Genomic DNA, 25,723 nt, shown 5'->3' on the forward strand with positions numbered 1-25,723 from the left:
CTGTCTGTCTGTCTGTCTGTCTGTCTGTCTGTCTGTCTGTCTGTCTGTCTCTCTCTCGGTCTGTCTCTCTCTCTATGTCTCTCTCTCTCTCTCTCTCTCCCTCTGTCTCTCTGTCTCTTTCTCTCTCTGTCTCTCTCTCTCTCTCTCTCTCTCTCTCTCTCTCTCTCTCTCTCTCTCTCTCTCTCTCTCTCTCTCTCTCTCTCTCTCTGTCTCTCTCTGTCTCTCTTTCTCTCTCTGTCTCTCTCTCTCTCTCTCTCTGTCTCTCTGACTCTCTCTCTGTCTCTCTTTCTCTCTCTCTCTTTCTCTCTCTGTCTCTCTCTCTCTCTCTCTCTGTCTCTCTGTCTCTACCAACTCTTCCTCCTCTATTTAGTGTATCTGTCTCTGTCTTTCTACCAACTCTTACTCCTCTATTTAGTGTCTCTGTCTCTCTCTGATGTAACAGAATCAGAAGGAAGGGCTGAAGAAGAAGAAGTTGGAGACAAGCAGGATGTGAGTTCTCAGTCCTATGATTGGTCTCCTGCTGTGATAATGTCATCCGCAATGTCATCATATCAGTGATGTCATTAAGAGTCTTCCTCGTCCTGAGACTGCAGTTCCCTAATCCACTACGATCTCCAGGGTCACAGGTCAGGCCTCTTTGACCTTTCACCTCTCAGGGTTCCACAGATAATGACCCTGTATTGACCTATTGACTATTCCACAGGTCAGAGTCCAGAGTTCAGGAGGACTGTCTGTCTGCTTCTCAGTGCAGTGGTTACTCAGGTCATAGAAATATACATTCTAGAACAGATCAATTCTAGAACAGATCAATTCTAGAACAGATATAGTTCTAAAAATCCACACGAACTGTCAAAATGGCGGCACATTTCATCTAGTTGATGTAAAATGGCCGACGTCATGAAACAACTGCAGAACTTCCGGAGCAGGTGACTCTAACATCCATCAAGGGTCCATAGAAGCCCAAAATGGCAGCCGGTCTGGTCCATCCACCATGGACCGCTGTTCAGAAGGGAAACCCTCCCTTCTAGTGGTTCTATAATCTACAATCACACGGGGGGGGGGCTCTATATAATACCTATATAAAGTGTGTATATATAATGTTAGTGTGTGTGTGTGTGTATGTGTATAACGTGTGTGTCTAGAATCTATGTGTGTGTGTGTGTATATAATGTGTGTGTATATAATGTGTGTGTGTGTGTGTATATAATGTGTGTGTGTATGTGTGTGTATATAATGTGTGTCTGTGTGTGTGTATATAATGTGTGTGTGTGTATATATGTGTGTGTCTCCTGTGTGTGTGTGTGTCATGTGTGTGTGTGTGTGTGTGTGTGTGTGTGTGTGTGTGTGTGTGTGTGTGTGTGTGTGTGTGTCCAGTGTGTCTGTGTGTGTGTGTGTGTGTCTGTGTGTGTGTAATGTAAATGTAATGTATAATGTGTGTATCACTGCAGCATGATGTCTTTGAGGTTCTCCTGCAGTATGGTGTCTTTAACAGCGTGGAACACAAAGCGGATGTTCTCTGTGTGTCGCTGTGGTAAAGTGATGAAACAGAGGTTTCCCACGGTTACGCCGCTTACGACTGAACGATTGCACCAGGAACGTCTGCAGAGAGAGAGACAGACAGAGAAGAGGTTTGAGAGTTTGTGTGTACCTGGTCAGGTCTGATTGTGTGTACCTGGTCAGGTGTGATTGTGTATACCTGGTCAGGTGTGTTTGTGTATACCTGGTCAGGTGTGATTGTGTGTACCTGGTCAGGTGTGATTGTGTGTACCTGGTCAGGTGTGATATAATCCTATGTGGTCAGGTGTGTTTGTGTGTACCTGGTCAGGTGTGATTATAATGTTACCTGTCAGGTGTGTTTGTGTGTTTACCTGGTCAGGTGTGTTTGTGTCCTGGTCAGGTGTGTTTGTGTGTTTACCTGGTCAGGTGTGTTTGTGTGTTTACCTGGTCAGGTGTGTTTGTGTGTTTACCTGGTCAGGTGTGTTTGTGTGTGTACCTGGTCAGGTGTGTTTGTGTGTACCTGGTCAGGTGTGTTTGTGTGTACCTGGTCAGGTGTGTTTGTGTGTTTACCTGGTCAGGTGTGATTGTGTGTACCTGGTCAGGTGTGATTGTGTGTACCTGGTCAGGTGTGATTGTGTGTACCTGGTCAGGTGTGATTGTGTGTTTACCTGGTCAGGTGTGTTTGTGTGTTTACCTGGTCAGGTGTGTTTGTGTGTACCTGGTCAGGTGTGTTTGTGTGTTTACCTGGTCAGGTGTGTTTGTGTGTTTACCTGGTCAGGTGTGTTTGTGTGTTTACCTGGTCAGGTGTGTTTGTGTGTGTACCTGGTCAGGTGTGTTTGTGTGTACCTGGTCAGGTGTGTTTGTGTGTACCTGGTCAGGTGTGTTTGTGTGTTTACCTGGTCAGGTGTGATTGTGTGTACCTGGTCAGGTGTGATTGTGTGTACCTGGTCAGGTGTGATTGTGTGTACCTGGTCAGGTGTGATTGTGTGTACCTGGTCAGGTGTGTTTGTGTGTACCTGGTCAGGTGTGTTTGTGTGTACCTGGTCAGGTGTGATTGTGTGTACCTGATCAGGTGTGATTGTGTGTACCTGGTCAGGTGTGTGTACCTGGTCAGGTGTGATTGTGTGTACCTGGTCAGGTGTGTTTGTGTGTACCTGGTCAGGTGTGTTTGTGTGTACCTGGTCAGGTGTGATTGTGTGTACCTGGTCAGGTGTGTTTGTGTGTTTACCTGGTCAGGTGTGATTGTGTGTACCTGGTCAGGTGTGTTTGTGTGTTTACCTGGTCAGGTGTGTGTACCTGGTCAGGTGTGTTGGTCAGGTGTGTGTACCTGGTCAGGTGTGTTGTGTGTACCTGGTCAGGTGTGTTTGTGTGTACCTGGTCAGGTGTGATTGTGTGTACCTGGTCAGGTGTAATTGTGTGTACCTGGTCAGGTGTGTTTGTGTGTTTACCTGGTCAGGTGTGTGTACCTGGTCAGGTGTGATTGTGTGTACCTGGTCAGGTGTGTTTGTGTGTTTACCTGGTCAGGTGTGTTTGTGTGTGTACCTGGTCAGGTGTGATTGTGTGTTTACCTGGTCAGGTGTGTTTGTGTGTTTACCTGGTCAGGTGTGTTTGTGTGTTTACCTGGTCAGGTGTGTGTACCTGGTCAGGTGTAATTGTGTGTACCTGGTCAGGTGTGTTTGTGTGTACCTGGTCAGGTGTGATTGTGTGTACCTGGTCAGGTGTAATTGTGTGTACCTGGTCAGGTGTGTTTGTGTGTTTACCTGGTCAGGTGTGTTTGTGTGTTTACCTGGTCAGGTGTGTTTGTGTACCTGGTCAGGTGTGTTTGTGTGTACCTGGTCAGGTGTGATTTGTGTACCTGGTCAGGTGTGTTTGTGTGTACCTGGTCAGGTGTGTTTGTGTGTTTACCTGGTCAGGTGTGTGTTACCTGTAGGTCCAGTGTGTTAGATTCTACCTGTAGGTCCAGTGTGTTAGATTCTACCTGGGTCCAGTGTGTTAGATTACCTGTAGGTCCAGTGTTTGTTAGATTTACCTGTAGGTCCTTGTGTGTAGATTCTACCTGTAGGTCCTGTGTGTTAGATCCTACCTGTAGGTCCTGTGTGTTAGATTCTACCTGGGTCCTGGTGTTAGATTCTACCTGTAGGTCCTGTTTGTGTGTTTACCTGGTCCTGTGTGTTAGTCCTGGTCAGTGTGATTGTGATTCTACCTGGTCAGGTCCTGTGTGTTAGATTCTACCTGGTCCTGTGTGATTGTTCTACCTGTCAGGTGTGATTAGATTCTACCTGGGTCAGTGTGTTAGATTACCTGGTTCAGGTATGTTAGTTCTACCTATAGGTCCAGTGTGTTAGATTCTACCTGTAGGTCCAGTGTGTTAGATTCTACCTGTAGGTCCTGTGTGTTAGATCCTACCTGTACATCCTCCAGCCTGCGAGGGTCTCCCCTGTATTCTGGGAAGTGTTTAGTGATGTCAGACTGGCCCAGCTTCTCCACCAGGAGGTCAGTCTTGTTGAGGAAGAGGATGATGGACACGTTGAGGAAGAGCTTGTTGTTCACGATCGTCTCAAAGATGTTCATGCTCTCTACCAGCCGATTGGTCCTCCGGTCCTCCATCAGAACCTATGGGAGAGGAGGTGAGAAATGTCTCCCTTCCGCTTGACTCACGTAAAACTGAAGATGTGGTTTCACCCCCAAAACCTCCCAGCTACATCAACACCTCATATACTCAGGTCTGGTGGGTGGGTGTACGTACTCGTCCGTCTGTCTGTCTGTCTGTCTGTCTGTCTGTCTGTCTGTCTGTCTGTCTGTCTGTCTGTCTGTCTGTCTGTCTGTCTGTCTGTCTGTCTGTCTGTCTGTCTGTCTGTCTGTCTGTCTGTCTGTCTGTCTGTCTGTCTGTCTGTCTGTCTGTCTGTCTGTCTGTCTGTCGCCTACCTGGTCGTACTCGGATGATGACACCATGAACAGTATAGATGTGATTCCGTCGAAGCACTGAAACCATTTCTGTCTCTGTGACCTCTGACCCCCCACATCAACCATCTTAAACGGAATCTTCTTTATAATAAAGTCGTGTTCTACGATTCCTTTAGTCGCCTTCCGTGCAAACAGAATGTCCTGCCGACTAGGGATATAGTTCTGGAGAGAGGAGGAGAGAAGAGGAGAGAGAGGAGAGAGAGGAGGAGGAGAGGGGAGGAGAGGGAGGAGAGAGGGATGTAAGGATGGAGGAGAGAGGGGAGGAGTAGAGAGGAGCAGAGAGGAGGAGAGGGAAGGATGGAGGAGGAGGAGTAGAGAGGAGCAGAGAGGAGGAGAGAGGTAGGGAAGGATGGAGGAGAGAGGGGAGGAGTAGAGAGGAGGAGAGAGGAGGAGAGAGGGATGGAAGGATGGAGGAGAGAGGGGAGGAGTAGAGAGGAGCAGGGAGGAAGAGAGGTTGGTAAGGATGGAGGAGAGAGGGGAGGAGTAGAGAGGAGCAGAGAGGAGGAGAGAGGGATGGAAGGATGGAGGAGAGAGGGGGAGGTAGAGAGGAGGAGAGAGGAGGAGGTAGGGAAGGATGGAGGAGGATGGAGGAGGAGAGGAGGAGAGAGGGATGGAAGGATGGAGGAGAGAGGGAGGAGTAGAGAGGGAGGAGTAGAGAGAGGAGAGGAGGAGAGAGGGATGGAAGGATGGAGGAGAGAGGGATGGAAGGATGGAGGAGAGAGGGATGGAAGGATGGAGGAGAGAGGAGAGAGAGGGATGGAAGGATGGAGGAGAGAGAAGGAGAGAGGAGGAGAGAGGGATGGAAGGATGGAGGAGAGAGGGATGGAAGGATGGAGGAGAGAGGAGCAGAGAGGAGGAGAGAGGGATGGAAGGAGGGAGGAGAGAGGAGCAGAGAGGAGGAGAGAGGAGCAGAGAGGAGGAGAGAGGGATGTAAGGATGGAGGAGAGAGGGATGGAAGGATGGAGGAGAGAGGGATGGAAGGATGGAGGAGAGAGGAGCAGAGAGGGATGGAAGGATGGAGGAGAGAGGAGAGAGAGGGATGGAAGGATGGAGTAGAGAGGAGCAGAGAGGAGGAGAGAGGAGCAGAGAGGGATGGAAGGATGGAGGAGAGAGGGATGGAAGGATGGAGGAGAGAGGGATGAAAGGATGGAGGAGAGAGGAGCAGAGAGGGATGGAAGGATGGAGAGAGAGAGGATGGAAGGATGGAGAGAGAGGAGCAGAGAGGAGGAGAGAGGAGCAGAGAGGAGGAGGAGAGGGAGCAGAGAGGGATGGAGGAGAGAGGAGAGAGAGGGATGGAAGGATGGAGCAGAGAGGAGCAGAGAGGAGGAGAGAGGAGCAGAGAGGAGGAGAACAGTAATATTATCATGCTCTTTGATTGTTTTTGTTTGTCATTTGTGTACAGTATTTATGTACAACAACAGTATTCAACAATAATGTAATTACATAGTCAGTAATACTATCAGATTGGGGGGGGAGTGGCCAGAGGTTCTGACATGAAATGTGAAAGGTAAAGAAGCTCCGCCCACTCACCGGCTGGCCAATCCGGTCCAGGTTATCCAGGAAGTATTTCACCGACTCACTCTGTGAACAGGAAGAGACAACAGTCGTTTTGATCTTCTGATTCCATTGTTTCCATTGGACGAACATGCTGACAGCTTTGAAAGTTTTGCTATATAATTCAACCACTCACACAACAAACACTCTTCCCACTGGGCAAAGACGTCAATTCAACGTCTATTCCACGTTGGTTCAATGTAATTTCATTGAAATGACGTGGAAACGACGTTGATTCAACCAGTTCAGTGCGAAACCGTTGATTCAACCAGTATGTGTCCAGTGCGAAACGTTGATTCAACGTGTGTTTCAACCAGTTGATTCAACCAGTTTGTCCAGTGCGAAACAACGTTGATTCAACCAGTGTGTTTCCAGTGCGAAACAACGTTGATTCAACCAGTGTGTTTCCAGTACGAAACAACGTTGATTCAACCAGTGTGTTTCTAGTACGAAACAACGTTGATTCAACCAGTGTGTTTCCAGTGCGAAAGAACATTGATTCAACCAGTGTGTGTCCAGTGCGAAACGTTGATTCAACCAGTGTGTTTCCAGTGCCAGTTGATTCAACCAGTGTGTGTCCAGTGCGAAACAACGTTGATTCAACCAGTGTGTTTCCAGTGGGCTGACACCGAGGCTTCTAGAATGGTCTACAATGTTCAAACAAACAAAACTGATCATTAAACTCAACCCTGACACAGACAGAGAGGAGGGAGAAAGAGAGGAGGGAGGGAGAAAGAGAGGGAGAGAGAGAGAGGGAGAGAGAGGGAGAGAGAGGGAGAGAGGGAGAGAGAGAGAGAGAGAGAGAGAGAGAGAGAGAGAGAGAGAGAGAGAGAGAGAGAGAGAGAGAGAGGGACAGAGGGGGAGAGAAAGGGAGAGAGAGAGAGGGACAGAGGGGGGGAGAGAGAGAGAGGGACAGTGGGGGAGAGAAAGGGAGAAAGAGGGAGTAAGAAAGAGAGCAATGTTTTCTGATAAAAGTGTGTTGACCCTGTGTTCTGCCTCTAAGAGGGGAACAACACTAAACAGACCCAGGATCAGCTTCTTAATGTGTTCCAGGGGCTCTATGAAGCAATCTCCCAATGCCTCTGAAGGGAACAACACCTAAAACAGACCCAGGATCAGCTTATTAATGCGTTCAGCAGACACTTTTATCCAAAGTCATTGGTCCATTTTATGAATAGGTGTCCCCAGGCTGTTTCAAACCCACGACCTTTGGTCTTACATGCACCACATCCAAAGTCATTGGTCCACGATTCAAACCCACGACCTTTGGTCTTACATGCACCACACCGACTGAGCCAACAGGATGTTTAACGTTATTTAGTATGATAGTTCAGTCTGGTACATTGCAACCTCAATCACATCCACCACCCCAGGAAACAGCTGTGTGTGTGAAAACAGAGAGAGGGATTAACCAGACAGAGACAGCAACCCCCCCTTCCCCTCCCTTCCCCACACACAGAAAACGAGCCCTCTTTCCAAAACTATTCCTCTTTTCAAAACTATTCCTCTTTTCAAAACTATTCTATTCCTCTTTTCTTTTCCTCTTTTCAAAACTATTCTTCTTTTCAAACACTATTCCTCTTTCCAAAACTATGCCATTTTCCAAAACTACTCCTCTTTTCAAAACTATTCCTCTTTTCAAAACTATTCCTCTTTTCAAAACTATTCCTCTTTTCAAAACTATTCCTCTTTTCAAAACTATTCCTCTTTCCAAAACTATGCCATTTTCAAAACTATATTTCCTCTTTTCAAACACTATTCCTCTTTCCAAAACTATGCCATTTTCCAAAACTATTCCTCTTTTCAAAACTATTCCTCTTTTCAAAACTATTCCTCTTTTCAAAACTATTCCTCTTTTCAAAACTATTCCTCTTTTCAAAACTATTCCAAAACTTTTCCAAAACTACTCCTCTTTTCAAAACTATTCCTCTTTTCAAAACTATTCCTCTTTTCAAAACTATTCCTCTTTTCAAAACTATTCCTCTTTTCAAAACTATTCCTCTTTTCAAAACTATTCCTCTTTTCAAAACTATTCCTCTTTTCAAAACTATTCCTCTTTTCAAAACTATTCCTCTTTTCAAAACTATTCCTCTTTTCAAAACTATTCCTCTTTTCAAAACTATTCCTCTTTTCAAAACTATTCCTCTTTTCAAAACTATTCCTCTTTTCAAAACTATTCCTCTTTTCAAAACTATTCTTCTTTCCACTATTCTTCTTTCAATCCGTCTTTCATTGAGTTGATGGGCTCTGGTCTGGTCTTATTGTAAAACTCAGTTTGTCTTCTTCTCCAAATAATTTGTCACAGAGTCGTGTTCGAAAACGGACCCCATTGGACGAACGGCCGTGAACCGTTATGTTGCCGTGCCAAACAGGAAACGCAACCCCATGACCCAAAGGCTGACCTGTGATGTCACCGCCACAGGAAACAAAGTCCGCCAACGTAAGGGGGAGGGGCCAGGAGTGGGGGAGAGGGGAATTCCCAGCGTTGAGGAGATTAACACAGACTACATACGCAGGCAGACACACACACACACACACACACTACACTCTAGTCTCACTTTGCCATACCACCGCCTGGAGAATTTAGTTTTGGTGTAAAAACACAGCGAACAGATTTTGATTAGATGTTACATTTCTATTTCCCTTGTAGAACGGCTGCTGGGTGTGAATCACGTGATTACCGTCCCGGTAGTTGGTGTTGTTGCTAGTTTTTCAAGCGCAAATTATCAAGTGTCGCTGACAAGTCTGCGATTGATATTTTATTGAAAGTGAATTACGTTGGTAAAGTCAAAGGTCACGTTCTAAACCGCTCTGGGGACAAACCCCATTTCCTTTTGTGTCCTCCTGTCCACACGGCCGCTTTGCTACCACTGAAAATATCTCGAAAATGGCCCAGTATTTAGTTTCTAAGGACCCATAAAACAGAAGCAGCGGGAGAACATGTTCAAGTAATTAAATACATAAAAAAATATTTAAACAGGGTATTATTAACTAGCTAGCTGGCTACAGTAGGTTCTGTCTGTAATGGGTCTGTGTGTCAATAAAGAGAGGAAGGGCTTCTGTCTGTAATGGGTCTGTGTGTCAATAAAGAGAGGAAGAGGTTCTGTCTGTAATGGGTCTGTGTGTCAATAAAGAGAAGAAGAGGTTCTGTCTGTAATGGGTCTGTGTGTCAATAAAGAGAGGTCTGTCTGTAATGGGTCTGTGTCAATAAAGAGAAGAAGAGGTTCTGTCTGTAATGGGTCTGTGTGTCAATAAAGAGAGGAAGGGGTTCTGTCTGTAATGGGTCTGTGTATCAATAAAGAGAGGAAGGGGTTCTGTCTGTAATGGGTCTGTGTATCAATAAAGAGAGGAAGAGGTTCTGTCTGTAATGGGTCTGTGTGTCAATAAAGAGAGGAAGAGGTTCTGTCTGTAATGGGTCTGTGCTTCAATAAAGAGAGGAAGAGGTTCTGTCTGTAATGGGTCTGTGTTGTATTCTCAAATTACCATAACCTTTATGTATAGTGGTAAGATCTCCAATGAGTTTTATTTGATTCTCTCTCTCTCTCTCTCTCTCTCTTCTCTCTCTTCTGTCTCTCTCTCTCTCTCTCTCCTAAAGAGAGGAAGAGGTTCTGTCTGTAATGGGTCTGTGTTGTATTCTCAAATTACCATAACCTTTATGTATAGTGGTAAGATCTCCAATGAGTTTTATTTGATTCTCTCTCTCTCTCTCTCTCTCTCTCTCTCTCTCTCTCTCTCTCTCTCTCTCTCTCTCTCTCTCTCTCTCTCGCTAGTTAGTTATAGTAGCTAGCTAGTTAGTTATAGTAGCTAGCAGCTAGCTAGTTAGTTATAGTAGCTAGTAGCTAGCTAGTTAGTTATAGTAGCTAGTAGCTAGCTAGTTAGTTATAGTAGCTCGTAGCTAGCTAGTTAGTTATAGTAGCTAGCTAGTTAGTTATAGTGGCTAGTACCTAGCTAGTTAGTTATAGTAGCTCGTAGCTAGCTGGTTAGTTATAGTAGCTCATAGCTAGCTAGTTAGTTATAGTAGCTCGTAGCTAGCTAGTTAGTTATAGTAGCTTGTAGCTAGCTAGTTAGTTATACCTAGGTAGGTTACGAGGTTAGCTGACTTTTCTCTCCACAAAAAATCTCATCGTAGCGACTTGTCCCGCATGCTAGCCTTTACAGCCAAATGTCATGTTAGTAAAAATATAAATATTGATATGGCCAGTGTTGTATATCATTTCTTCATGCTGGCCTTTACAGCCAAATATCACGTTTGAAACGTCAAAATATTAAATATTGATATTGTTGTAGTGTTGTATATCATTTCTTCCTTCTTACTGCAGCTTGACAGCTTTAGCTAATCTGGACAAAACGTTATAAAATGGTTGTTTTGTTGATATTCTTTTGGCATAAATCTGATGAGCTCCTCCCAAGCAAGGCACCGGGTTCCTTCCTGATTCCTGCCATGGAACATCCCCACACTTCCCATTTTAGGGAAGCCTGGTTCACGACGAGGCGACCTACACCCCTACCACACACACACATGCTGCTGACTAGACCTACACCCCTACCACACACACATGCTGCTGACTAGACCTACACCCCTACCACACACACATGCTGCTGACTAGACCTACACCCCTACCACACACACACATGCTGCTGATGCTGCTGACTAGACCTACACCCCTACCACACACACATGCTGCTGACTAGACCTACACCCCTACCACACACACATGCTGCTGACTAGACCTACACCCCTACCACACACACATGCTGCTGACTAGACCTACACCCCTACCACACACACATGCTGCTGACTAGACCTACACCCCTACCACACACACATGCTGCTGACTAGACCTACACCCCTACCACACACACATGCTGACTGACTAGACCTACACCCCTACCACACACACATGCTGCTGACTAGACCTACACCCCTCCTGCTGACCACACCCATACATGCTGCTGACTAGACCTACACCCCTACCACACACACATGCTGCTGACTAGACCTACACCCCTACCACACACACATGCTGCTGACGAGACCTACACCCCTACCACACACACATGCTGCTGACTAGACCTACAGTGGTGTGACAAATAGCAGTACGCATCACTACTGACACAGAGCTGAGACAGACTAGACCTACAGGGTGGGAGAGAGAGATGGGGAGAGAGAGAGAGAGAGAGAGACAGGGAGGAGAGAGAGAGAGAGAGAGAGGGAGAGAGAGAGGGGTAGGGAGAGAGAGAGTGAGAGAGATGGAGGGAGAGAGAGAGAGATGGGGAGAGAGAGAGAGCTGAGGAGAGAGAGGGAGGGAGAGAGAGAGAGAGAGAGATGGGGTGAGAGAGAATGAGACAAAAGAGAGTATTTTTTTCTCTGAAGTTACCATTTCAAAACTAAAATAACTTTATTAGTCAACGGTGAAAATGCTGACAGAGTGTTTTAAAGACTGAGTAAGCAGATGGACTGAGGTTTCCTCTCTATTTCAGGAAGAAAGGAAGAGAGGGGGAGGGGGAGAGAGAGAGGGAGGGAGGGGGAGAGAGAGAGGGAGGGGGAGAGAGAAGTGATGAGAGATAGAGAGATGGCATGTTTTTTTGTATATAATTTATGAACCAAGTTAATAAAACATGTAACATTGGGGGGAACTGAGGAAAAGCCAATGACTAAAGCCTGTCACAGCAGATGCATTACAGCTGACCAATCAAAACAGGTTTCTGGTGGGCTAAACCAATCAATGGATAGAACTGGTGTAGTTGTGGTGTGAGTGAGTAAGGCAGCAGGAATGGAGCTCCATTCACAGTTTGTGTTGGTCAGATTAGAGGCTTTACTACTAGACAAGGTCTGAATAGACTGTGTGTTTGTGGCCCCTCTCTCTCTCTCTCTCTCTCTCTCTCTCTCTCTCTCTCTCTCTCTCTCTCTCTCTCTCTCTCTCTCTCTCTCTCTCTCTCTCTCTCTCTCTCTCTCTCTCTCTCTCTCTCTCTCTCTCTCTCTCTCTCTCTCTCTCTCTCTCTCTCTCTCTCTCCTGGTTGCTATGGGAACCCGGTGGTTGTTTTGAAGACTGAGTAAGAGCTTTTGGACTTGCTCATAACTATCACACACACTAGGGCTGTCCCCCTGATGCTTTAAGCACACTGTTTGATTCAATAATTACGACACACTCCCTACTGCAGTGAACAGGCCCCACACCACAGTGTTTATCTCTGTCTCTCTCCCTACTGCAGTGAACTGTCTCTGTCTCCTCCCTACTGCAGTGAACAGGCCCCACACCACAGTGTTTATCTCTGTCTCTCTCCCTACTGCAGTGAACAGGCCCCACACCACAGTGTTTACCTCTGTCTCTCTCCCTACAGTGAACAGGCCCCACATGTTTATCTCTGTCTCTCTCCCCCTACTGCAGTGAACAGGCCCCACACCACAGTGTTTATCTCTGTCTCTCTCCCTACTGAGTGAACAGGCCCCACACCACAGTGTTTATCTGTCTCTCTCCCTACTGCAGTGAACAGGCCCCACACCACAGTGTTTATCTCTGTCTCTCTCCCTACTGCAGTGAACAGGCCCCACACCACAGTGTTTATCTCTGTCTCTCTCCCTACTGCAGTGAACAGGCCCCACACCACAGTGTTTATCTCTGTCTCTCTCCTCCCTACTGCAGTGAACAGGCCCCACACCACAGTGTTTATCTCTGTCTCTCTCCCTACTGCAGTGAACAGGCCCCACACCACAGTGTTTATCTCTGTCTCTCTCCTCCCTACTGCAGTGAACAGGCCCCACACCACAGTGTTTATCTCTGTCTCTCTCCTCTACTACAGTGAACAGGCCCCACACCACAGTGTTTATCTCTGTCTCTCTCTCTCCCTACTACTGTTTATCTCTGTCTCTCTCCTCCCTACTGCAGTGAACAGGCCCCACACCACAGTGTTTATCTCTGTCTCTCTCCTCCCTACTGCAGTGAACAGGCCCCACACCACAGTGTTTATCTCTGTCTCTCTCCCTACTGCAGTGAACAGGCCCCACACCACAGTGTTTATCTCTGTTGTCTCCCCCTACTACAGTGAACAGGCCCCACACCACAGTGTTTATCTCTGTCTCTCTCCCTACTACAGTGAACAGGCCCCACACCACAGTGTTTATCTCTGTTGTCTCCCTACTGCAGTGAACAGGCCCCACACCACAGTGTTTATCTCTGTTGTCTCCCTACTGCAGTGAACAGGCCCCACACCACAGTGTTTATCTCTGTCTCTCTCCTCCCTACTGCAGTGAACAGGCCCCACACCACAGTGTTTATCTCTGTCTCTCTCCTCCCTACTGCAGTGAACAGGCCCCACACCACAGTGTTTATCTCTGTCTCTCTCCTCCCTACTGCAGTGAACAGGCCCCACACCACAGTGTTTATCTCTGTCTCTCTCCTCCCTACTGCAGTGAACAGGCCCCACACCACAGTGTTTATCTCTGTCTCTCTCCTCCCTACTACAGTGAACAGGCCCCACACCACAGTGTTTATCTCTGTCTCTCTCCTCCCTACTGCAGTGAACAGGCCCCACACCACAGTGTTTATCTCTGTCTCTCTCCCTACTACAGTGAACAGGCCCCACACCACAGTGTTTATCTCTGTCTCTCTCCTCCCTACTGCAGTGAACAGGCCCCACACCACAGTGTTTATCTCTGTTGTCTCCCTACTACAGTGAACAGGCCCCACACCACAGTGTTTATCTCTGTTGTCTCCCTACTACAGTGAACAGGCCCCACACCACAGTGTTTATCTCTGTTGTCTCCCTACTGCAGTGAACAGGCCCCACACCACAGTGTTTATCTCTGTCTCTCTCCTCCCTACTGCAGTGAACAGGCCCCACACCACAGTGTTTATCTCTGTCTCTCTCCTCCCTACTGCAGTGAACAGGCCCCACACCACAGTGTTTATCTCTGTCTCTCCCTACTGCTCCCTGTTTACTGCAGTGAACAGGCCCCACACCACAGTGTTTATCTCTGTCTCTCTCCTACTGCAGTGAACAGGCCCCACACCACAGTGTTTATCTCTGTCTCTCTCCCTACTACAGTGAACAGGCCCCACACCACAGTGTTTATCTCTGTCTCTCTCCCTACTGCAGTGAACAGGCCCCACACCACAGTGTTTATCTCTGTCTCTCTCCCTACTGCAGTGAACAGGCCCCACACCACAGTGTTTATCTCTGTATCTCTACTGTGAACAGGCCCCACACCACAGTGTTTATCTCTCCCTACTGCAGTGAACAGGCCCCACACCACAGTGTTTATCTCTGTCTCTCTCCTCCCTACTGCAGTGAACAGGCCCCACACCACAGTGTTTATCTCTGTCTCTCTCCTCCCTACTGCAGTGAACAGGCCCCACACCACAGTGTTTATCTCTGTCTCTCTCCCCCTACTGCAGTGAACAGGCCCCACACCACAGTGTTTATCTCTGTCTCTCTCCTCCCTACTGCAGTGAACAGGCCCCACACCACAGTGTTTATCTCTGTCTCTCTCCTCCCTACTGCAGTGAACAGGCCCCACACCACAGTGTTTATCTCTGTCTCTCTCCTCCCTACTGCAGTGAACAGGCCCCACACCACAGTGTTTATCTCTGTCTCTCTCCCTACTACAGTGAACAGGCCCCACACCACAGTGTTTATCTCTGTCTCTCTCCCTACTGCAGTGAACAGGCCCCACACCACAGTGTTTATCTCTGTCTCTCTCCCTACTGCAGTGAACAGGCCCCACACCACAGTGTTTATCTCTGTTGTCTCCCTACTACAGTGAACAGGCCCCACACCAGTGTTTATCTCTGTTGTCTCCCTACTACAGTGAACAGGCCCCACACCACAGTGTTTATCTCTGTTGTCTCCCTACTGCAGTGAACAGGCCCCACACCACAGTGTTTATCTCTGTCTCTCTCCTCCCTACTGCAGTGAACAGGCCCCACACCACAGTGTTTATCTCTGTCTCTCTCTCCCTACTGCAGTGAACAGGCCCCACACCACAGTGTTTATCTCTGTCTCTCTCCTCCCTACTGCAGTGAACAGGCCCCACACCACAGTGTTTATCTCTGTCTCTCTCTCCTCCCTACTGCAGTGAACAGGCCCCACACCACAGTGTTTATCTCTGTCTCTCTCCTCCCTACTGCAGTGAACAGGCCCCACACCACAGTGTTTATCTCTGTCTCTCTCCCCCTACTGCAGTGAACAGGCCCCACACCACAGTGTTTATCTCTGTCTCTCTCCCTACTGCAGTGAACAGGCCCCACACCACAGTGTTTATCTCTGTCTCTCTCCCTACTGCAGTGAACAGGCCCCACACCACAGTGTTTATCTCTGTTGTCTCCCTACTACAGTGAACAGGCCCCACACCACAGTGTTTATCTCTGTTGTCTCCCTACTGCAGTGAACAGGCCCCACACCACAGTGTTTATCTCTGTTGTCTCCCTACTGCAGTGAACAGGCCCCACACCACAGTGTTTATCTCTGTCTCTCTCCTCCCTACTGCAGTGAACAGGCCCCACACCACAGTGTTTATCTCTGTCTCTCTCCTCCCTACTACTCCCCCACACCACAGTGTTTATCTCTGTCTCTCTACTGCAGTGAACAGGCCCCACACCACAGTGTTTATCTCTGTCTCTCTCCCTACTGCAGTGAACAGGCCCCACACCACAGTGTTTATCTCTGTCTCTCTCCTCCCTACTGCAGTGAACAGGCCCCACACCACAGTGTTTACAGTTTTATCTCTGTCTCTCTCTCCTCCCTACTGCAGTGAACAGGCCCCACACCACAGTGTTTATCTCTGTCTCTCTCTCCTCCCTACTGCAGTGAACAGGCCCCACACCACAGTGTTTATCTCTGTCTCTCCTCCCTACTGCAGTGAACAGGCCCCACACCACAGTGTTTATCTCTGTCTCTCTCTCCTACCCTACTGCAGTGAACAGGCCCCACACCACAGTGTTTATCTCTGTCTCTCTCCTCCCTCTGCAGTGAACAGGCCCCACACCACAGTGTTTACTCTGTCTCTCTCTCCTCCCTACAGTGAACAGGCCCCACACCACAGTGTTTATCTCTGTCTCTCTCTCTCCCTACTGCAGTGAACAGGCCCCACACCACAGTGTTTATCTCTGTCTCTCTCTCCTCCCTACTGCAGTGAACAGGCCCCACACCACAGTGTTTATCTCTGTCTCTCTCCCTCCCTACTGCAGTGAACAGGCCCCACACCACAGTGTTTATCTCTGTCTCTCTCCTCCCTACTGCAGTGAACAGGCCCCACACCACAGTGTTTATCTCTGTTGTCTCCCTACTGCAGTGAACAGGCCCCACACCACAGTGTTTATCTCTGTCTCTCTCTCCTCCCTACTGCAGTGAACAGGCCCCACACCACAGTGTTTATCTCTGTCTCCTCCCTACTGCAGTGAACAGGCCCCACACCACAGTGTTTATCTCTGTCTCTCTCTCCTCCCTACTACAGTGAACAGGCCCCACACCACAGTGTTGTCTCTCTCTCTCTCCCTACTGCAGTGAACAGGCCCCACACCACAGTGTTTATCTCTGTCTCTCTCTCTCCTCCCTACTGCAGTGAACAGGCCCCACACCACAGTGTTTATCTCTGTCTCTCTCCCTCCCTACTGCAGTGAACAGGCCCCACACCACAGTGTTGTCTCTCTCTCCTCCCTACTGCAGTGAACAGGCCCCACACCACAGTGTTTATCTCTGTCTCTCTCTCCCCCTACTGCAGTGAACAGGCCCCACACCACAGTGTTTATCTCTGTCTCTCTCTCCTCCCTACTGCAGTGAACAGGCCCCACACCACAGTGTTTATCTCTGTCTCTCTCTCCTCCCTACTGCAGTGAACAGGCCCCACACCACAGTGTTTATCTCTGTCTCTCCCTACTGCAGTGAACAGGCCCCACACCACAGTGTTTATCTCTGTCTCTCTCTCCTCCCTACTGCAGTGAACAGGCCCCACACCACAGTGTTTATCTCTGTCTCTCTCCCTACTGCAGTGAACAGGCCCCACACCACAGTGTTTATCTCTGTCTCTCCTCCCTACTGCAGTGAACAGGCCCCAGGCCCCTCCCTACTGCACCACAGTGTTTATCTCTGTTGTCTCCCTACTGCAGTGAACAGGCCCCACACCACAGTGTTTATCTCTGTCTCTCTCCCTACTACAGTGAACAGGCCCCACACCACAGTGTTTATCTCTGTTGTCTCCCTACTGCAGTGAACAGGCCCCACACCACAGTGTTTATCTCTGTCTCTCTCTCCTCCCTACTGCAGTGAACAGGCCCCACACCACAGTGTTTATCTCTGTCTCTCTCTCCTCCCTACTGCAGTGAACAGGCCCCACACCACAGTGTTTATCTCTGTCTCTCTCCTCCCTACTGCAGTGAACAGGCCCCACACCACAGTGTTTATCTCTGTCTCTCTCCTCCCTACTGCAGTGAACAGGCCCCACACCACAGTGTTTATCTCTGTCTCTCCTCCCTACTGCAGTGAACAGGCCCCACACCACAGTGTTTATCTCTGTCTCTCTCTCCCTACTGCAGTGAACAGGCCCCACACCACAGTGTTTATCTCTGTCTCTCCCTACTGCAGTGAACAGGCCCTACTGCAGTGAACAGGCCCCACACCACAGTGTTTATCTCTGTCTCTCTCCCTACTGCAGTGAACAGGCCCCACACCACAGTGTTTATCTCTGTCTCTCTCTCCCCCTACTGCAGTGAACAGGCCCCACACCACAGTGTTTATCTCTGTCTCTCTCTCCTCCCTACTGCAGTGAACAGGCCCCACACCACAGTGTTTATCTCTGTCTCTCCTCCCTACTGCAGTGAACAGGCCCCACACCACAGTGTTTATCTCTGTCTCTCTCCCTCCCTACTGCAGTGAACAGGCCCCACACCACAGTGTTTATCTCTGTCTCTCTCTCCTCCCTACTGCAGTGAACAGGCCCCACACCACAGTGTTTATCTCTGTCTCTCTCTCCTCCCTACTGCAGTGAACAGGCCCCACACCACAGTGTTTATCTCTGTCTCTCTCTCCTCCCTACTGCAGTGAACAGGCCCCACACCACAGTGTTTATCTCTGTATCAGTGAACAGGCCCCACACCACAGTGTTTATCTCTGTTGTCTCCCTACTGCAGTGAACAGGCCCCACACCACAGTGTTTATCTCTGTTGTCTCCCTACTGCAGTGAACAGGCCCCACACCACAGTGTTTATCTCTGTCTCTCTCTCCTCCCTACTGCAGTGAACAGGCCCCACACCACAGTGTTTATCTCTGTCTCTCTCTCTCCCTACTGCAGTGAACAGGCCCCACACCACAGTGTTTATCTCTGTCTCTCTCTCCTCCCTACTGCAGTGAACAGGCCCCACACCACAGTGTTTATCTCTGTCTCTCTCTCCCTACTGCAGTGAACAGGCCCCACACCACAGTGTTTATCTCTGTCTCTCTCTCCCCTACTGCAGTGAACAGGCCCCACACCACAGTGTTTATCTCTGTCTCTCCTCCCTACTGCAGTGAACAGGCCCCACACCACAGTGTTTATCTCTGTCTCTCTCTCCTCCCTACTGCAGTGAACAGGCCCCACACCACAGTGTTTATCTCTGTTGTCTCCCTACTGCAGTGAACAGGCCCCACACCACAGTGTTTATCTCTGTCTCTCTCTCCTCCCTACTGCAGTGAACAGGCCCCACACCACAGTGTTTATCTCTGTCTCTCCCTACTGCAGTGAACAGGCCCCACACCACAGTGTTTATCTCTGTCTCTCTCTCTCCCTACTCCCCCACACCACAGTCCCTCCCTACTGCAGTGAACAGGCCCCACACCACAGTGTTTATCTCTGTCTCTCTCTCCTCCCTACTGCAGTGAACAGGCCCCACACCACAGTGTTTATCTCTGTCTCTCTCTCCTCCCTACTGCAGTGAACAGGCCCCACACCACAGTGTTTATCTCTGTCTCTCTCTCCCCCTACTGCAGTGAACAGGCCCCACACCACAGTGTTTATCTCTGTCTCTCTCTCCCCCTACTGCAGTGAACAGGCCCCACACCACAGTGTTTATCTCTGTCTCTCCTCCCTACTGCAGTGAACAGGCCCCACACCACAGTGTTTATCTCTGTTGTCTCCCTACTGCAGTGAACAGGCCCCACACCACAGTGTTTATCTCTGTTGTCTCCCTACTGCAGTGAACAGGCCCCACACCACAGTGTTTATCTCTGTCTCTCTCTCCTCCCTACTGCAGTGAACAGGCCCCACACCACAGTGTTTATCTCTGTCTCTCTCTCCTCCCTACTACAGTGAACTGGCCCCACACCACAGTGTTTATCTCTTGTCTCCCTACTGCAGTGAACTGGCCCCACACCACAGTGTTTATCTCTGTCTCTCTCCCTCTGCAGTCCCCCACACCACAGTGTTTATCTCTGTTGTCTCCCTACTGCAGTGAACAGGCCCCACACCACAGTGTTTATCTCTGTTGTCTCCCTACTGCAGTGAACAGGCCCCACACCACAGTGTTTATCTCTGTCTCTCCTTCCTACTGCAGTGAACAGGCTCATGTGTCTTTAGATTCTTTAACATTCCTTATCCCTTTTAAAGGGAATGTTCCCCTCGTTGGCATTAACAATAAACACTGCATATGTCAGCTACATCGTTAATTACCTTTAAATGGCACATAGCCGACGGCATAACAGGATTCAATCTCTTATCAATTGTGACGTTCTCCAACTTGTGTGTGTGTGTGTGTGTGTGTGTGTGTGTGTGTGTGTGTGTGTGTGTGTGTGTGTGTGTGTGTGTGTGTGTGTGTGTGTGTGTGTGTGTGTGTGTGTGTGTGTGTGTGTGTGTGTGTGTGTGTGTGTGTGTGTGTGTGTGTGTGTGTGTGTGTGCTCTCCAACGTGTGTGTTTAAAAAAATATATTTTTGTATTTATCTGTTTGCAGCAACGACCTGGGGAATAGTTACAGGGGAGAGGAGGGGGATGAATGAGACAATTTGTAAACTGGGGATTATTAGGTGACCGTGATGGTTTGAGGGCCAGATTGGGAATTTAACCAGGACACCGGGGTTATACCGGCTATACTCTTACGATAAGTGCCATGGGATCTTTAATGACCTCAGAGAGTCAGGACACCCGTTTAACTTCCCATCCAAAAGACGGCACCCGACACAGGGCAGTGTCCCCAATCACTGCCCTGGGGCATTGGGATATTCTTTTTAGACCAGAGGAAAGAGTGCCTCCTACTGGCCCTCCAACACCACTTCCAGCAGCATCTGGTCTCCCATCCAGGAACTGACCAGGACTTAGCTTCAGAAGCAAGCCAGCAGTGGTATGCAAGGTGGTATGCTGCGGGTGGTATGCTGCAGGTGGTATGCTGCGGGTGGTATGCTGCTGGGTGGTATGCTGCTGGTGGCTGTCAGTCGTTTCTGTTTTCTCTCTACTCCTCCCTTCTCTCCATTTCTCCCAGTCATCCTGTTTCTCTCAATCCCTCTCCCCTCCCCCAACCTTATTTCTCTCGCGCTCTCTTTTTCTCTGGCTGGGATCCAGAGTTTCCTGGGAAAGCTGGGCTGTGGTAACCAGAAAAACCTCACAGAGAGAAAGATAGAGGGGTAGCGAGACAGACAGAGAAAAGGAGAGCAGGTGAGAGAGAACGAGAGGGAGAAAAATAAATAATTTCATGAATAAAGATAGAGGGGTAGAGAGACAGACAGAGAAAAGGAGAGAGGGTGAGAGAGAGAACGAGAGGGAGAAAAATAAAGACTCATAAAGATAGAGGGGTAGAGAGACAGACAGAGAAAAGGAGAGAGGGTGAGAGAGAGAACGAGAGGGAGAAAAATAAAGACTCATAAATAAAGATAGTAAGAGAGAAAGAGATGGAAGAAGAGAGAAAAATACTCACAGAGAAAGAGAGAAGCCTGAAAGGCAGCTGCAGTCTGAGGATTCACTCTGTCTTGTTCTGTTTATCTGAACAGGAACCAAGTTGTCTTCTGTGTATCACGTTAGCATGCTAGCATTATCCACTGTGACTAATGACAAGATTAGCCTCGTTTGCAGTACACAGGACAGCAGGACAGCAGGACAGCACACAGCAGGACAGCACACAGTAGGACAGAACACAACAGGACAGTACACAGCAGGACAGTACACAGCAGGACAGAACACAGCAGGACAGCACACAGCAGGACAGCACACATCAGGACAGCACACATCAGGACAGCACACAGCAGGACAGCACACAGCAGGACAGCACACAGCAGGACAGTACACAGCAGGACAGCACACAGTAGGACAGTATACAGTAGGACAGCACACAGCAGGACATTACACAGCAGGACAGCACACAGCAGGACAGAACACAGCAGGAGGTATCCTGACAACGTAAGGTATCCACAGGACTAATAATGACAGAACCAACTATATCAATAGCCTGACAGCATAAGGTATCCAGGGAACTAATAATGACAGAACCAACTATATCAATAGCCTGACAACGTAAGGTATCCAGGGAACTAATAATGACAGAACCAAGTTGATCAATAGCCTGACAACGTAAGGTATCCAGGGAACTAATAATGACAGAACCAACTATATCAATAGCCTGACAACGTAAGGTATCCAGGGAACTAATAATGACAGAACCAAGTTGATCAATAGCCTGACAACATAAGGTATCTAGGGGACTAATAATGACAGGCTATATCAATAGCCTGACCATGTAAGGTATCCAGGCAACTAGTAATGACAGAACCAACTATATCAATAGCCTGACAACATAAGGTATATCAGACTAGTAATGACAGAACCAACTATATCAATAGCCTGACACCATAAGGTATATCAGACTAGTAATGACAGAACCAACTATATCAATAGCCTGACACCATAAGGTATATCAGACTAGTAATGACAGAACCCACTATATCAATAGCCTGACAACATAAGGTATATCAGACTAGTAATGACAGAACCAACTATATCAATAGCCTGACACCATAAGGTATATCAGACTAGTAATGACAGAACCCACTATATCAATAGCCTGACAACATAAGGTATATCAGACTAGTAATGACAGAACCAACTATATCAATAGCCTGACAACATAAGGTATATCAGACTAGTAATGACAGAACCAACTATATCAATAGCCTGACAACATAAGGTATATCAGACCAGTAATGACAGAACCAACTATATCAATAGCCTGACAACATAAGGTATCCAGGGAACTAGTTTTGACAGAACCAACTATATCAATAGCCTGACACCATAAGGTATATCAGACTAGTAATGACAGAACCAACTATATCAATAGCCTTTAGAAAAAAAACTAGTTCATTCAAGGTACAGCTCTTTAAGAAAGATGTGACCCATGCGGGCCGGGAAGATCTCTCTATGCGAGGTCTAAAACCAAATGTCCAATAACCCCATTCCTCTTACCGGCCTGTCATAAACGTTTTAAGACGAGTTAAGGTTATGAACAGTAGCTAATTTCACAAATATTCTAGTCTACAAAGGTGTTGTCCTAAAGTTGTTGGGGCTTTTCAAAAATAACAAGAATGAACAACTGTAGCACAGCTTTCAACAATACTATCTGATTATATCGCCTCTACCCAGGCTATAAACAATTCTATCTGATTATATCGCTTCTACCCAGGCTATAAACAATACTATCTGATTATATCGCTTCTACCCAGGCTATAAACAATACTATCTAATTATATAGCCTCTACCCAGGCTATAAACAATACTATCTGATTATATCGCTTCTACCCAGGCTATAAACAATACTATCTAATTATATAGCCTCTACCCAGGCTATAAATAATAATATCATATTATAGAGCCTCTACCCAGGCTATAAACAATACAATCTTATTATATAGCTTCTACCCAGGCTATAAACAATACTATCTGATTATATCGCCTCTACCCAGGCTATAAACAATTCTATCTGATTTATAGCTTCTACCCAGGCTATAAACAATACTATCTGATTATATCGCTTCTACCCAGGCTATAAACAATACTATCTAATTATATAGCCTCTACCCAGGCTATAAACAATACTATCTGATTATATCGCTTCTACCCAGGCTATAAACAATACTATCTAATTATATAGCCTCTACCCAAGCTGTCACGCCTTGGTCTTAGTATTTTGTGTTTTCTTTAATTATTTGTTCAGGCCAGGGTGTGACATGGGTTTATTGTATTGGGGTTTTTGTAGGCATTGGGATTGTGGTTGATAGGGGTGTGTCTACTATAGGCTTGGCTGCCTGAGGCGGTTCTCAATCAGAGTCAGGTGATTCTTGTTGTCTCTGATGGGGAACCGTATTTAGGTAGCCTGGGTTTCACTGTGTATTTCGTGGGTGATTGTTCCTGTCTCTGTGTTGTTTCACCAGATAGGCTGTAATTAGGTTTCACGTTCCGTTTGTTGTTTTGCATTTGTATCAGTTATTTCATGTGTCACTTTTTTCATTAAAGACATGAGTAACCACCACGCTGCATTTCGGTCCGACTCTCTTTCTACAAACGAAGAACGACGTTACACAGGATATAAACAATACTATCTGATTATATAGCTTCTACCCAGGCTTCGTCCTGATTGGTAGCCGCTCCTGGACCAATAGGGCCAGTATAGCACAGTGTTTTATGGGTACATATTCTTGACAGGACAAAGGTTGACATCGCACATCCCTAACACAAACTACCATGAGTGGATTTTTGATGTCAGACTGATAAAATTAATGATAAATTAACAATAAATTAATGATAAATTAATGATAAATTAACAATAAATTAATGATAAATTAATAATTGACCGTCTCTAGTCAGCCCTGACAGCCTTGTTGTCACCTAGCAACATACAAACCTACACACCCTACACACACTACACTCTACACTACACACACTACACTTCACAGACGACACACTCTACACACTACACACTACACTACACACAACACTAAACACACTACACTTCACAGACGACACACTCTATACACTACACACTCTACACACTACACACTCTACACACTACACACTCTACACACTACACACTCTACACACTACACACGCTACACACGCTACACACTCTACACACGCTACACACGCTACACACTCAACACACACTACACACTACACACACTACACACAACACACCCTACACACTACACACTTTACACACTACACACTCTACACACGCTACACACGCTACACACTCAACACACACTACACACTACACACACTACACACAACACACTCTACACACGCTACACACTACACACAACACACACTACACACTCTACACACACTACACACAACACACACTACACACTCTACACACGCTACACACTACACACTACACACTACACACTCAAATACACTCTTTAAAAAAGGGTTCAAAAAGGGTTCCAAAAGGGTTCTTCGGTGTCTCCAAGGGAGAACCCTTTTTGTTTCCAGGTAGAACCCTCTGTGGAACATGGAACCCAAAAGGGGTTCTACTTGGAACCTAAAAGGCTTCTTCAAAGGGTTCTCCTATGGGGACAGTCAAAGAATCCTTTTAGGTTCTAGAATCTTTGTTTTGTCATAGCGTGTTCTCAGTTTGTAAACAACGAACTGTTTTGAACGTTGAATGCAGCTCTAACTTATCTGGAGTTGAAGACCAGGGAGAGACTGTGACATCATAATAACAACACACACAGTCACTCTCTGACACAAACAAATGAGAGTGTGTGATTTTTCAGTCTCAGACACGGCTGTCGTGTGTCTGTGTGGAGCTGTGTGTGTGTGTGTGTGTGTGTGTGTGTGTGTGTGTGTGTGTGTGTGTGTGTGTGTGTGTGTGTGTGTGTGTGTGTGTGTGTGTGTGTGTGTGTGTGTGTGTGTGTGTGTGTGTGTGTGTGTGTGTATCTCTTTGTGTGTGTGTGTGTGTGTGTGTGTGTGTGTGTCAGACTCACCAGTTGAAACTCACTGCGTCGTCCGTAGGCGTCCTGTATTCCAGAATCCCTCCACAGAGCGTCCAGCGCCAGACCATAAAGCTGGAATTCCATTGGTTCTACCGCCACTCCACCACGCCCCTCAAATGACATCACAAACATGCCGTGCTTCTCGTTTTCAGAGTTCTGCCACGGAATTCCCAGTTTGTCCCGTGCATCTACCAATACACGCATCCCCTGTAGAACAATATATACATTAATATATACATCTACCACTACACGCATCCCCTGTAGAACAATATATACATTAATATATACATCTACCAATACACGCATCCCCTGTAGAACAATATATACATTAATATATACATCTACCACTACACGCATCCCCTGTAGAACAATATATACGTTAATATATACATCTACCAATACACGCATCCCCTGTAGAACAATATATACATTAATATATACATCTACCAATACACGCATCCCCTGTAGAACAATATATACATTAATATATACATCTACCACTACACGCATCCCCTGTAGAACAATATATACATTAATATATACATTAATATATACATCTACCACTACACGCATCCCCTGTAGAACTCTAGAACGCATCCCCTGTAGAACAATATATACATTAATATATACATCTACCACTACACGCATCCCCTGTAGAACAATATATACATTAATATATACATCTACCACTACACGCATCCCCTGTAGAACAATATATACATTAATATATACATCTACCACTACACGCATCCCCTGTAGAACAATA

At 47.1% G+C, this 25,723-nt stretch overlaps 1 protein-coding gene across 1 annotated transcript; it reads right to left on the reverse strand.

The window, feature by feature from the left end:
- Positions 1–1,347: 1,347 nt before the first annotated feature.
- Positions 1,348–25,163, reverse strand: LOC124024495 (guanine nucleotide-binding protein subunit alpha-12-like). The gene is made up of 5 exons (XM_046338409.1): positions 24,949–25,163; positions 5,992–6,042; positions 4,423–4,623; positions 3,904–4,110; positions 1,348–1,599 (listed from the first exon to the last, which is right to left on the reverse strand). Exons 1-5 carry the CDS (start codon positions 25,159–25,161, stop codon positions 1,486–1,488), a joined length of 786 nt encoding a protein of 261 aa, XP_046194365.1. The 5' UTR covers positions 25,162–25,163; the 3' UTR covers positions 1,348–1,485.
- Between the last annotated feature and the right edge of the window lie 560 nt (positions 25,164–25,723).

Source organism: Oncorhynchus gorbuscha, unplaced genomic scaffold, assembly GCF_021184085.1.
Source record: "Oncorhynchus gorbuscha isolate QuinsamMale2020 ecotype Even-year unplaced genomic scaffold, OgorEven_v1.0 Un_scaffold_1880, whole genome shotgun sequence".
NCBI lineage: Eukaryota > Metazoa > Chordata > Actinopteri > Salmoniformes > Salmonidae > Oncorhynchus > Oncorhynchus gorbuscha.